The following is a 14,768-nucleotide window of genomic DNA, read 5'->3' as shown; positions in this document are numbered from 1 at the left end:
TGTGCACTGTTTTCATCATCACACCGGCCCCTCCCTGGGAGCAGGCCCAGCTGAGCACAGTGTGGTGCTTCCTGCTGGACAGAAAAGTTCTCCCGCTAGCTTGACCCCCCATCTACTGCATCCCCCCTTCAACTAGTACTGCATTTTGCCATGTATAATGCCCACCTTTTCACTCGTATTTTTGAGGGAAAAATAAGGATGCGCATTATCCATATGTAAAGATTACATACCATAGGCACAGTAATCCCAGGTATAACGTGCACAAAAACATGGGTGCGCATTGTACACAGCAAAATATTGTATATTCAAGCAACTGTAGGAAATGTGAAAAAGTAGTGAAAGTGAAAATTACCTCTTACCACCTAGTGAGGACTATGAACATGTAGAATATTTTATTTTCCTACTACATAGAAGAGTATTTTCCAAAAGTTATATATTTTTTCATGTAAATTCTTCCCCATTGCCTTTTCATGATTTTTAATGGCCGAATATTTTCCCATCAAGAGAATTATATAGCTTAACATAACCACCTGTAGAGCCACTTGATTTTTCATTAGAGAAAATGGACACCCTCGCAGCACACCTCCTGGTGGATCCCCCCCGCCCCCCGCCTCATGCTAGGTTGCCAGGATTGAGCTGGCGCGGAAGTTACAAGCCCTGGAAAGGCGGTATCACCGACATTGCCCAGAAAGGTCTCACCCACACGCACTCCAGTGGGTGTAAGAGTCCCCTCTTCACTAGACCCTTCCTGGCACCATTTTACTTAAATAAGTGACGTGAGGAAACGACAGGTGAAATTAGCAAGTGATGTTTACCTTTGCTGAAGTACTGGCTGCGCCGAGTATCTTTCAAGTGGTTACTAGACGCCTGTACCATTTTTTCTGAGCTGTTGGATCGTATTATTTGTTCATTCTCATTCTTTCATACTGATTTGTAAAAGCTATTTATAGTTTCCTCCCTTTGGAAGTGTAATGAAGGCTTACCTGATCTGGTGAAATTCTTTAAGCAATCTAGGGAAAACCGGTTTTAACATCTGCGTTTTCCTAAGTCTCCCTGTGCTCCTCTTTCAGAGTAATGAGAAGAGCAACTCAATTCACGTGAAAATATAATACTGAATGCAAAAATGGAAACGGAGGCTCTTGGAATCAACCATTTATCACAAAGTGATCAATTTCAATTTCTAAACACACAATCACTTTTTCTTCATACTGAAAACTCAAAACTGAGCAAACAGAAGTTTATTCGGATTTTACAAATACCCTTTCCAGTGAGCCTGAGATTAACAGGAAGTCCAACCTGAAGTCGGACTCCACTGCCCAACAGTGGAGCATCTGCCAGGAGAGCTGGGAATGAGTATGCGCTATCCCCCGTGACGACAGCACTCCACCAGTGACGTGTGACGATGAAGAGTGACCTGGACCGAACGCAAACCTGCTCTGGCCTGCATCGTCTTCAGGGCCTAGAAGTACTGAGTATTTAATAATGATTTAGAAAAGCCTGCAAATGACCACTTTCTGAAGGTGTGTCGAGATGCAGAATTTTAGTTCAGCATTTCTACAGCTGCTACTTTAGGACATTATTAAAAAAACGGTGTCCCCAAATCTTACTATTCAACATTTTCTGGAAAACATGAAGCAGCATGGCGTAGTTTATTAAGTTTATAAATATCAGTACCTGTAATAAAATATAAAACACAGAGTCTCCCTTTTCACACATGAAGTCTCGGAGTGCTTCCTTCCCCCTTTGGTTTCGAACCCACACCACGCACTCGCATGACATCGTGGACGCACACTGGCTGGGGACAAACACTGCGCGCTGGCTGGGGAAGGGGGCGCTGCGGGAATACCAAAGCAGTACATTATAGAAAGTAAATGTGGAAGCAAAAATACTTTCTGCATATATACTGTACATCATGTAAACAAACATTCATAAGAAGGATCAACACAGGCCAAAATATTGTTGTTTTTTTTTTAAGAAATCGGAATCTTCTTTCTTTTAAATCCTACACATGGAAGATGCTTTTTGTGAAGAATGGAGCCTGTTCCTCTATTTGCTTATGTGCTTAAGTACCTTGGAAAAAGTAACCATTACATTCATTTGCTAACGGTTTGTCCTCTTAGTTGGCTGGCTGTTGCAAACAAGGAATACAGAACTTTTCTGTCCCTACTGTTCGTGTAATACTAGCTAAGTAATATATAATGAACACATCATTATCAGTCCGTATCAGTAACACAAATAGATGAAGTGAAGCAGTGAATTTCAAAATTTGTGCAGGGGAAACTAGTCGATAATTTGTTCCCAGTAAGGCTAGTACCAGAATAATTACTGTAACGTTAGTCCACGCTGGCAGTAAACCCTGATTTAGCAAGCTGAATCGAAGTTTGCCTGTAGGTCGTTCTAATCCCTATGTCGCTGTGCAAATGCAGACCTTCCCATGCGAGAGAGAGTGCCGCAGCACCGAAGCCCTGGGGTGAGAGAACGAAAGGGTGATTCCGTTTTGAAGTGCAGAGACCCGAACGCCTTAACGATGCCGCCGCAGCTGTGGCCTCAGGGTCCCCTTCACGAATCAGGGACTAAGGCAGACGATTTATTAGTCAGTAATGGTCTGGGTCAAAAGCCAAATGTGAAGCGAGAAATGATGAAAACACAAAACCAAAGATGCATTTTCTCCTATGACCATAAGCAGGAGTTTCAAGCTTCGTGCCCATATTGTGTTCCAGCCGCCGCCCCTCGGACAGGAACAAGCTTGGTCACGACTGTCCGTCTCTCTTCAAAGCCTCCAGTCTCTGAAGCAGCGCGTTTCCGAAGGCGTCCCGGTAGGCAGGGCTGAGCGTGTCCAACAGGGAGTAGACCGTTTCGTGGTAGGGCGTGTGCAGGTGATCATCCACCTGGTCGAAAGCATACCCTACCACCTGCAAGGGAACAGTGAAGTCAGTAGCTGGATTTCATCAGGGCACAGACAGCAAAAACCAATTGTTTACATGGGTCACTCTCTAATGATACTTTTACAATCAACAGGTAAAATATGCACTTTTGGTACAATCTTTAATATTTAAGCAATTTATAACTCAAGAGAAACAACCCCTGCAAAATGCTCTTTTCATAATTTTTTCCTCTACGTTGTAATGGTTTGATTGACCCACTCCTGGTCCTAAAACAAATGGAAAGCTGAGAAAAAATTTAAAAAGCTATATGCAAAACAGTGTTTTGTTTTCATAATCTAAAACATGCTTCAATTTAAGTCCACATATATTAAGGCCTGCTACATACAGGGACTATAACAGATAATAAGTTATCAATCCACACTTTTATCACTCTATTTGGTTTGGCTTATTTTTATAAAGAATTCTGGAAAGTGTTCATAACTTTAATCCTGCTTTATATAGTTATCTGAAAGGCCATTTCACACCAGTAATACATTTACTTATATAACGGAGAAATGCATAACTCTGTGAAATAAAAAGGAATGTTATTCTGGTTTTTTTTCTTTCCTCTAAACGCAGCTAAAGCTTTTCTCTCCACTGAGATAATGAAATACCACAGTTCACCAGCACAGTACAGGGCAAAATTACTTCAGTTTTTGACTCGACTAAGCTTTGAACTCCCTCTATAAACGCTGAATTCTTACAACATTTATCCAAGCCACAGAAGATGCAAGATCATGTCATTAGTGGCAGAGGCGGTGCTGGTCTTGTTCTGATGAGGAGCAGGGCCAACACCCAGGGACGACGCCTCCCACCTCTCCAGGGCCACGCCTCACCGTGGCACTTTGCATGGTGAGCAGCAGCGCCCCCTATCTACAGGGTCATGTTCCGAGTGGAGCTGAGGAGAGCACCGAACCCGACACAGACTGTGTTTTCCCAGTACACAGACACCTGCGACACAGTTTAATTTACAAATTCGGCACAGTAGGAGATGAGCGAGACCAATCAATAAAACAGAACAATTACAACAACACACTGCAGTACAAGTTTGGAGGCTGCGCGCTCTCTCTCCGACAACCGATCTGATAACAGAGATGGCGGCTGCGTGTGGGACGGTGGCTGTGGAAACAGCAAGGCCACGCAGGACAAAGGGACGACTCCTGTCCTGGGCAGCAAGGAGTGGGAGGCGTGAGATTTCACCACGCTGCTCAGAAAGGCACGCCATTTAAAGTGTGTAAGGTGTGCATTTCTGTCCTTTTCCACTCACTGTTCGGAGACTCGGCTGAGCACAGAGACCACAGAGAACAGCAGACAGCGGGGCTGCAGGAAGCGGGGACCACTTCATCACAGTTCCATCCGCCCCTCCCACCCCTGTGAGGCTGCTCCTCTCAGGGGACCGGGATCACGTCTTACTCCCAGTTTTACTTCCAATTCCTGACCCGCGGTAAGTGCTCAATGAATGTTAACCGAATCAGGCTGAAAAGTTATTTAATATTTAGCACGCCAGGCTTTATATTAAGTGATCCAATCTTACTGTGCCCTTTATAATCATCCTCCGGTCCTCTTTAGTTTTTACATTTAATCTCCAGGTTACAGGTAAAGACTCGGACCCGGACAGGCTGCCTACCTGACCCACGCTCACTCTGGCTCACGTGTAAGACCTCCGACCCCATCAGAGCCCCGCCCACCTCACCCCAGCTGCCGCAGCCTTCACTGACATAACACAGAATGAATTTATCCGGGGTCATTCACGCCCACTTTCGATTTGCCCGTTTCTATTTAAGATCCATTGCTAAAGACTACAGGCTTCCAGTACAGGTTTGGGGATTCAGAAAGGAGCGCACAGAAACTAGGTAAAGCAAGCACTGCTCCCTGAGCTAGGCGGCAAGCTACAGGGCTGCCGCGAGGCAACCGAGGGCAGTGGCTGCTGGCTTCCCAATTCGAGTCAATGCACGTGATCCTCTGACAAGGACCAGACAGAACACGTGATTCACATACACATCGCAAGGGAGCCGAATCTAGTGAAATAAAGAAACATTCATGCGGCCATTGAACACACTACTCCATGACATTCTTACTTGCTCAGGTCTTATAACTCTGTGCAAGTTTTAGGGATTACGCTTACCATACAGAGAAACAGAAATGTCAGAGAACTTTAACTGAGATGGACCATGAATTAATTAGTACGGTTAAAACTAAATTTTGGAGTTTCTAATGACTATTACTTTGTTCAGCAGGTCAAATTTTTTTATAGTTTTTTTTTTAAATAAAAAGTTGGTTTCAGGTGGTACTTTCTACTCTTCTAGACTCAGGGTTCTGGTTCAAGGCCGTAGGGAGGGAGGTCACTCTGCCGGGGGAGGCTCACACGCAGCCGAGAGCTCCGTGCATGGAGGAGCCGGGAGAACACTCCTGGCAGTGGGAGGAGCAGCTGCTGCTGTGACCGACTGCGTGCGGTCCGACGGCGGAGTGGAGCGCGCTGTCTGCACAGAAGAGACATCTCTAGGAGGTGGGAAGGTCCTCTCAAGACACTGGCCGCGAACCTCACCGGTGCGGGTGGGGAGATCCGTGCTGCTGGTGCGCATATTTGGCTATCGGAAACAAATCAACTAACTTGGGGGGCGGTAATTAAAGGGACACTGCTAATCAAATTTAAAATAAATCCCAATTTCCCACGCTGACAGAAGACTTTAGGGTTATTAAAAATCCCTAGATAAAAGCTTCCCTCGAAAAGATCCTGGAAACTACTGCGTGTTGAGTTCTCATTGGACATGCTTTCCCGGCCCTGCCCCCTCTCTGACGGGGCGGGGGGCACAGACACAAGTCATCCCCTGCCCGCGGAGGGAAAGGCGCTCACCTTGAGCCCCGCTTCCGTGAGCTCCAGGCAGTACCTGTTCCTCTCCCGCGTCTCCACGTTGATGTAGGCCACGTCGTCGGCGCAGCGCAGCGCCTTGGAGACGAACATGGCGTTCACGGCGAACAGGACGTCGTTGACCACTGCTTCCGCTTCCAGCCTCATGTCTTTCACGTCGGCGCCCTCGAAGCCATTCACCTCTGCGCGGTCGTCAAACCCGGGCCTGCTGCTCCGCTCCACGGGACTGCAGTCGGTTTCCATTCTGCAAAACAGGAGGCGGACACCTTCTTTGCGGACGGAGAGGCGTTCCGGGTGTTACCGTTTGGGTGGGAGTGCCCACACCTTGCAACTGCTACTTAGTAGAGAACGTTAAGCAGTCGACAGCTTTCCTGGAAAACGCTGTCTAAAACCATTTGTGATGGTTTTTCACAGCAAAGTATCGCTTACAGATTTTCAGAAGAAAGAGTCTCCGTTCTCCATTTCTCCCCCAAAGGGTAACTCCCATATTGGTAAGAATTGAAAATATTAGTTTTTAGTTATTTCAAACAATGCCTCAGTAAAAATCTTAACACGCACGTCTTCTTAAGTGTGTCCTCATCGTTCTAGGATACTGGGAACGGGAACTGCTGAGTCAGCACAGGCTCAGGTCAACCTCCCGTGCGTAATGCTGACTCACCCTTCAACAGCAGGAAGGCCGCGCTGATGTAAACTCCACCAAGAGAACCTGAAGGACTGTTCCCTCTCTCTCTTCTTAAACCACACTCTTTCCAATATTTTTTAATATTTGCCAATTTGAGAGGCGGAGAATGATGTCCCCAGCCACTGACCACCCTCAGAGAAACTGAATCAAAATCTCCGGGAGATTTTTCTGGGTGTTGTTTTCAGAGCTTCTGGGTGACTCCACTGCAAAGTCACGTGAAATTACCAGCAGGAATGCTAAGGAGCTCGAGTTCCTACAGCTGCATGTCTTTCACACAAGTCTAAACCATCTGCTAAAGACAATTACTAATGCACTACATGAATCTCTCTTAAAATCACACAGCAAATGTACAAGTAAGATATTCCTGCAGTCCTCTTTCAACTAATGACATGTTTTAAAGACCTTTTATATCAAGCATCCGATAGCGCTTTCCAGAATCGGTCACTCCTAACAAGTTAATTATAGATTTACCAATTATTGCTGGAGCAATTTGTCAGAAAACTGAAGTATAATATGGATTTACTGTATAAGATAGTGAAAATGTGTTTTCTAACAATTTCTACTTTACAAATCATCATCATACTCCTTCACACTTGGTTTTATGTGTAAGAAAGAGCACCCCACCCAACAGAGTCAGTTGGAAGACTTCAACATGGGCCTGTCCATCATAAATCTTTCAGCATCACGAATACCACACATTGTAATTTGGCTTAAGTAATCAAGTGTCTCAACTAGGGATGTCAGAAATAATAATCACCACATGAAAAAGATGCTTCTATGAGACAGCTTAGCAGCACGTTTTTAAAGCAAGAACCTGGTCCTCTGCCATCAGGACCTGGATGACGGAGAAAGGTGGGGGATGTGGTGCTGGGACGGGAGAACCAGCGCGGGCCAGGATGCCGGGCACTGCACGGTCGTTGTGTAACGACCAGCACCAAGGGGCAACACAGGGAAAGAGGCATTTCCTTCGACTGAAGATTTTGTTTCTAAAATGTCTTTGAACGACAGGTAAGAAAGCAGGCTGTTGGAACTTCTGATGATGCTACACATAAGTAAAAAAAGATAGATCACTGAAGCATTACAGAAGTTGATAACATCTTAAACTCAGTATTTAAGGTAATATTATCACTTCTTCTTTGTTGGTTACAACAGGGCCTTATTTATCAACAGCCCTTCCCCTGCCTAAGAGCACCCAGATTTCCCAAGGGGAATCGTAAGGCCCCTTTCTCCGACTGAGGGAACAATCTGGGTGAGACGGACCCAACCCCAGTCACACAGGGCCCTGAACTACTCAACACATGGAATTCTTCCTAGTCACTTGAGACCAGGAGCGAGCCGAGCTCCAGCTGTTCCTGGCAGGCGTCCTGCGTGCACCGGGGCAACCAGCCCGAGGTGGTGCTGAGCAGGGCAACGAGCAGGGCCGGGAGAGTCACCGAGAGAGGCTGCCCCAGCCCGGCGGCTGTGTAACCTCAGTGCATTCCCGTTAGCGGTGAATTCCCTCCCTTTACTGGCAACCCAAGTATCTTCAGCGATGGTGGGTATCACCAGCAATGAAAAGCAGTGATTTAGCGCTTCAGCAGCTTTATGGAAGAGGTTAAAAAAAAAAGGAACCCTCATATTTTTGTGCCTGTCATATGAAAGTACTTTTAAAATCTTTACAGAATTTGAGTAGCAATATGCTCGCATTAGTTTGCAATTGCTGCTATCACAAATAATCACAAACTTGGTGGGCTTTGAACAATACAAATTTCTAATTCTGGGGATGAGAAATCTAAAGTCTGCTCTGCCACGTAGGGTACCACGTTCACAGCTTTGGGATTCAGACATGGGTAACTCCTGGGAGGGGACATTATTCTGTCCACCAGTGTCCACACCCTACCAGCAGATAAGAATGTGAACATAGTTGGAGACTCCACTTTCTGTCCTTTCTTACTGGGGACCCAGCCCGCAACCCAGGCCTGTGCCCTGACTGGGAATCGAACCAGCGACCTCGCAGTTGCAGGCTGGCGCTCAATCCACTGAGCCACACCAGCCAGGGCCACAATTTACTTTACACACTGGGTGGGCAATAGAAACAGGTGGTTCAGATGGTTCTATCAAAAGGAGGCCCAGAGTACTTGTCAAGCTCACTGCTTCTTTGGAAAGCTGCCTTAGTTACAGGTTTCACGCTCTGCCCTCCGTAACGCCAGCACCGCCATCGGAGCGCAGGACACTGGGGGTGGGTGTTTCAATCAAGTAACCATCTCAAAGCGGGCAAGGCACTTGTGAATTGTCCTGAATCAAGAGCTCTGTCCAGCTGCTTGATTCCGGGTGGTAATCGGCCTCGCCAATCAGATTTTCCCTCGAGCGGTTTGAACACAGAGCCCAGCACCGTGGAGGCAGCTGGTGATACAGGGGTCACAGAGCCAAAGCGGGGCCCGGGTGGCCTTACCAGCAGGGCCAGCGAAGTGGCTTCCACTTCTTCGATGACGCAGCCTGGTAACTAAAACTTTTTGAGCAGACACCTCATTACGTAGACATTTACACAGATATTCAACCACAATTAGAATGTTAAAAGATAAACGTGCATTTAAACAGAAGGTAAAATATGCAATGTGAACCTACCACCTTCCTGCTTCTGTGCACTGAGGATGGGGAAGCACAGGCCCGTTTGGGTGAAGGGTTCCCTACAACAGTCACTTTCTGGTTGAAGAGCACGGGACGCTTTATGCATCTGCATGGCACCCTTGCGGGGGCCCTGCCGACCTCCGTGTTGTTCCGCTTCTAGGGCGCACGCTGCCGAGGCGAGCACCGCAGTTCCCGCCGCACCTGTAGTCAGGGGGCTCGGCCACGCGAACCCTGTGAAGTCCTTGGTTCTCTGCTCTGCGGCCAAACAACTCACCCATGTGTGAGAGGGTCCAGGCTGGCAGGCCTTCCTGTGATGGCAGACATGTCGTTTATGTGTGCCGTCTAAGGCAGTAGCTACTGGCCACATACAGCTATTAATCACTCGAAGTTTGGCTAGAGTGACTGAGGAACTAAATTTCAAATTTTATTTCCTTTTCATTCGTGTGAATTTAAATACCTAGGTGGCTACTGTTAGTGCGGGTCTAGGACTCTGTGAATGTTTGTGGATAATACAATAATGTACTGAGTTTATATCCTGGTTGAAATGTAAAGGTAATGAATTAAACTCAATATATAAATGAGGAGCCAGATTTATAGATATATGTTACAAAATCTATTTTGAAGCTTAGCTAATCTATTAAGGGAAGCTATCATTGTTTCAAATAGTAAAAGCTAAAGAATTACTTCTTATATTTTGTAGTCTTGTCAATTAAGACTCTAAATTTACTAGTCATTTATCATAATCCACTGTGTACCTGTGTATCCGGCATTTTTCTAAGCACTGGCACACTAATTAAAGTTGTCTCCTGGTAGCTTTCCGCCTCACTGGGCAGACAGGACACATACATTAAATATGTACACAAATATTAACGCCATGCACACGCATTATAATTATAACCTAAGAAACGTACTTCATCGTGAGTGCAGATAATTAGAGAAATCAGCATGTCTTGGCCCTACTGAAACACTACCACTACACGCGCATGAACCTAGGCTGGTCACGTAGCCTCACTGGACTCCTGGTTTTTTTCATCTGTAAAATAAGGGGAACCCATAGGAAGTTTTTTTACAGTTCTTGAGAGCTCCGATAGCCCATGATTTACGACATAATCATGATTATAATAGGGTCTGACCCACGAAACAGGTCAATCAAAATTGATTTTGAATGAACACAGATGAAAAGTTACAGTTGAGCAGAAAGGACTGGAGAACTCTGAAGACTTCTTCACAGGGAACGCCGCATAGGCGAGTCTGCACAGGGCTCCGTACAGTTCCCGTGGCAGGAGCTGGAGGGAGGGGACCAGGCTGGCTGGTCTACTGGAGGGAGATGTGAAGGGAGTAACAGGTGATTAGACAGGGTGCTGATACCTAGGGCTGGGGAATTTAATTTTGACACAACAGGCCGTTTTAAGCTCTTGAGAATGGGAATAGAAATAGTTTTATATTTAAACTGGGTTTTCTGTAGGCAGGATATAGTTTGGTACTGCTTTTTTGCCCAATCTGGCAATCTGTCACTTAACTGGGGTGTTAGGACCATTTGCATTTCATATGATTACTGTGCTTATTGATACGATTATTGTAATTGATTAATATGATTACTGTCTATCATGGTGTTTGTTTTCTATTTGTCCCATCTGTACTTTATTCCCTTTTCCTTATTATTATTACTATTTTTGCTTACTTTTGGACTAACCACTCTTTAGGTCTAGTTTATATCCTTTGGTAGCTTATTAACTATAATCTTTGTTTTTTAAAAGATTTATTTATTTTTAGACAGAGGGGAAGGGAGAGAAACATCAACGTGTGGTTGCATCTCCCATGCCCCCCCTGGGGACCTGGCCTGCAACCCAGGCATGTGCCCTGACTGGGAATTGAACTGGCAACCCTTTGGTTCGCAGGCTGGTGCTTAATCCACTGAGCCACACCAGCCAGGGTATTAACTATAATTTTTTGTGTGTTGATGGTGGTCATTTTAGAGTTTACACTATACAGCTTTAACTTATGGCAATGTACCTTCAAAAGTGATATTCTACTTTTTGACATATACAATAAGAACCCCACAAGAGTACACCATCATCTTTGTGCTATTTTTGTCATACGTTTTACTTCATCATATGCTAGAAACTTCACAATACATGCTATTTTTGCTTTAAACAGTCAATTATCTTTAAAGAGAGTTAGGTGATAAAAACGTGTTTTATGTTTAACCACACAGACACTACTTCTGGTGCCCTCCGTCCTTTGTGCTGACCAACACCTGTATCTACGACCCGCGTCACGTTCCCTGTGCCGGACAGGTTTCCCGCGGCGCAGCCTGCAGCACACGCCTGCTGTTGTTGAACTCTTCCAGCTTCTGTACGCCCGGACAAGTCTTCTTTCATCTTCCTTTGGAAAGGCATTTTTGCTGGGTCCAGGATCCTGGGTGGACAAGTCCCCCCACCCCTTTCAAGGCTGCGTAATGAAGATGTTTCTTATCAGCATCTTGCTTACATTGTTTCCTTTGAGAAATCTGATGCCATTGTTATCTTTGTTCCTGTTGCTATAATTTTCTTCCTGTTTCTTTTGCTTGGGGGTTCACTGAGCCATTTCCCTTGGGTTTACAGTTTTCAATAAACTTCAAAAAATTTTGCCCATGTCTTCAAACCTTTATCTGTTCCTTCTCTTTGAAAACTTCAGTTTTGTGACTATCAGTCCAAGTGAAGTTGTCCTACTCCTCACTGCCTCGTTCATGTTTTTGTTTCTTTTCTCTTGGTGTTTCACTTTGACTAGTTTCTGTTGCTGTGGTTGAGGTTCACTAATGGTTTCTTCTGTAGTACCCACCTAATTTCTTCTACTTGGGTCTTAAAAAAATATTCTTTTGCTCTGTCTCTTCTTAATTTGTCCGATTTTTTCCCTAGTTTTTTTTTTTTAAACATATGAATAGCTACAATGTGTTTTAATGTCCTCGTGTACTAATTTCATTGTTACTTCTAGGTTAGTTTTAATTGATAGGTTTTTCTCCTCATTATGGGCTGTATACTGCTGCTTTGCATGCCTGGTAATTTTTGATTGGATTCCGGACATTGTGAATTTTACCTTGTATAGTGCTAGATATTTTTATATTCTTATAAACATTTCTGAGCATTGTCCTGGAGTGTAGTTATCTGAAAATGTCCTGGAAAGTTATCTGAAAATACCCTATTCTTTTTGAGCCTTGCTTTGAACTCTTTAATGCGGAATCAAGGCTGCATTCAGTCTCTGGTTACTCCTGGCCGAATGCAGAGGCAAACCCTTTCTGAGAGCTCTCCCCAAAGACGAATGAATTATGAGGCTCTCCACTCTGGGTGACAGAAGCAGGAACTCCCCTTGGTCTTTTCTGATGCCCCCCAAATCCTTCCTTCCCCCAGCCCAGGGCAGTTTCTTCACAACCACGTGTTGATACTGCTGAGCTGCAGGCTGGAGGGGGACCTTCCATACATCCCCACAGCCCCCACTCTCCAGCTCTCTACCTGCCAGGGCTCCGTGCCAGCGGTCTGTGGACCCCCGGTTCCACGGCCTCAACTCAGGGAGGCTGCCAGGCTCTCTGCGGGCTTCTCCTCTCGGGAGGGGAACTCTCTACGGGCAATACACTGGGACACAGAGCCACCTGGTCTGTAGCTTGCCTCTCAGGGATCACTGTCCTTCCCGGCACGGATGCAAAGTCTTAAGAACAATCGTTTCATATATTTTTGCTCACTTTTTCTTTTAACCGCAGGTGAAGAGTAAATCTGGTTTCTTAGTCTATCTTAGCTGGAAGTGAAAACCCCACTAGCCAGGTTTGAGCTAACTTTGCCATTTTATTACACTGGTTTTTCTCTCACTGATTTCATCTCCCCTACACTACTGCACATCAACTTGAACATCTTGTGGGTTCCTCCATTAGTGACTCACATTCTGACACATTCTAAACATTCTGACTCACAACTACTCTGTGTCTGAATGTGGCCCACCCTCCCCTTCACTCCCTCCTGATGTTCCTTGAACTCACCAAGCATGCTCCGGTCCTAGGGCCTTAAACCTGCTGTTCCCCCTGCCTGGACAACAACTCTCCCAGGTACTCATGGGCCTTGCTACCTGGTTTTCTCCAAGTCTCTGCTAAAATGTCACATTACTGAATAAGAGAGGCCTTCCTTTACCCCTCGATATGAAAGTGACAAATCTCCATTCCCTTTGTATTGCCCCCCATGGCACTTATCACCACATGTCATATGGTTTGATTTTTATTTGTTTCCCCTGCCTTCAATAAAATGTAAACTCCAGGCAGGACCTTAACTGGTTCAGTGCTGTGTCCCCAGCACCTAGAACAGTCCCTGGCTCATGCAGGAGATCAATAAATAGATACTGAATACAGGAACAGATCATCCACTACAAAACGCACGCTCCTTGAAGGTTCTGGCCGATTCTTCACCCTTTTCACCCTAGCAGTTATGAAGACGTTCATTTAATGGGCCTTTACCGAGTGGTTTTGAATGCATGAAAAGCTAGGGAGCCGAGGTTGCTGAGCACGCTTGGGGCAAACCCGCCAGGATCAGGGGCGCCAGCGACCCAAGCAATGCACACTCGGGAGAGCACTCTGGATCTAACACGAAAAGGTGGCCGAGGGAAGGGACCTAGAGCGTTCCCTATCTGACCATATTTTGGGGCTGTTAGTACACATTTCTACCGCATTCATGAGTTACCAACAAATAAAATCTCCTTAACCAGGGCGTCTTAATTTCCTATGCTTAATGGAACTACAGGAATCAGGACTCTGTTGGGGTTCGTTCCTCACTCCTCTCGCTCAATTTTCCTAACAATCGCCCGAGGTTCGACATGAATACGCTCGCCGTTGGCAAAGGCTCCAACGGCGGAGCCCGGGTCAGAGTGGCTCGGCTAAGTGGCGGCACTAGGACCGTAACGCAGGCACTGGCTCGCGGGCCGGCGAACCCCCGCGCAGGCCTTTCGGGGTTGCCTAAGTTAACAGCCAGCTCGGCCTCTGCAGGAGTTGCCTCCTCCAAGACGGCAACACCAGGTTGCAGATGCCCATCGCCCACGTTTCCGCGGGGTCGGGAGGCCTGGGCATGGCCTGCAGAAAGCAGCTCTGCTCTCAGATCCTCGAAAACTCAAGTTTCCCGGTCCCGGGCGCAGCACACCCAGGCAGGACGCCGAAGGCGCTTCGTAAGCTGCCGGCCGCCACACAGTCACGAAGAGGAAGCTTTGGAAACGATACCTGCACGAGCCGGGCGACGGATAACTTGCTGACAATGGGCAACACCGGTCGAGACTCGGGGGCGGCGGGGATGCGCGGCCGCAGCCGCAGCCCTCCTCCCCGCGGCGTCCGTTTCCCGCGTCCCGGTGTGAGGGGAGGGGGGCGGCCCAGGCCCGGCCCGCCTCCGGAGCCCTCTCCTCCCCGCGGCGGGCCCCTTCGGCCACCGCCCCGCGCGGCCCGGCCTGCTGCGCCGCGCCCCGCTCGGAGGGCCCCCGGCCCGCGCCCCCGGTAGCCAGCCTGGCCGCAGCTCACCTGCGCGCGCGCCCAGGGCCTCCTGGTCCGCCCTCCCGGTCCTCCCTTCCCTGGGCGTCCGGAGCCGGCCTGCGGCGGCGCCGCCCCCTCTCCCCCTCCCCGCCCTCGCCGCTTCCGGGCCGGAACTGCTCGCTTCCGGGCCCTTCCTCCCGCCTCCCGCGCCCAGTG

At 47.2% G+C, this 14,768-nt stretch overlaps 1 protein-coding gene across 4 annotated transcripts; it reads right to left on the bottom strand.

The window, feature by feature from the left end:
* Positions 1-1,137: 1,137 nt before the first annotated feature.
* On the bottom strand, positions 1,138-14,711 carry LOC114492662 (GSK3B interacting protein). Of its 4 annotated transcripts, none has more exons than XM_036013783.1 (3): positions 14,607-14,711; positions 5,779-6,041; positions 1,138-2,912 (listed from the first exon to the last, which is right to left on the bottom strand). In XM_036013783.1, exons 2-3 carry the CDS (start codon positions 6,034-6,036, stop codon positions 2,751-2,753), a joined length of 420 nt encoding a protein of 139 aa, XP_035869676.1. In that variant the 5' UTR covers positions 6,037-6,041; positions 14,607-14,711; the 3' UTR covers positions 1,138-2,750. The 4 variants fall into 4 exon arrangements, with proteins under 4 accessions (XP_035869676.1, XP_028362904.1, XP_035869682.1 ...); XM_028507103.2 differs by having other exon boundaries at positions 5,779-6,037; positions 14,601-14,704; XM_036013789.1 differs by lacking the exon at positions 14,607-14,711 and adding an exon at positions 13,927-14,587 and having other exon boundaries at positions 5,779-6,037.
* Between the last annotated feature and the right edge of the window lie 57 nt (positions 14,712-14,768).

This window comes from Phyllostomus discolor, chromosome 1 (genome assembly GCF_004126475.2).
Source record: "Phyllostomus discolor isolate MPI-MPIP mPhyDis1 chromosome 1, mPhyDis1.pri.v3, whole genome shotgun sequence".
NCBI classification, from domain to species: Eukaryota; Metazoa; Chordata; class Mammalia; order Chiroptera; family Phyllostomidae; genus Phyllostomus; species Phyllostomus discolor.
This window is presented reverse-complemented; position numbering and strand designations above follow the sequence as displayed.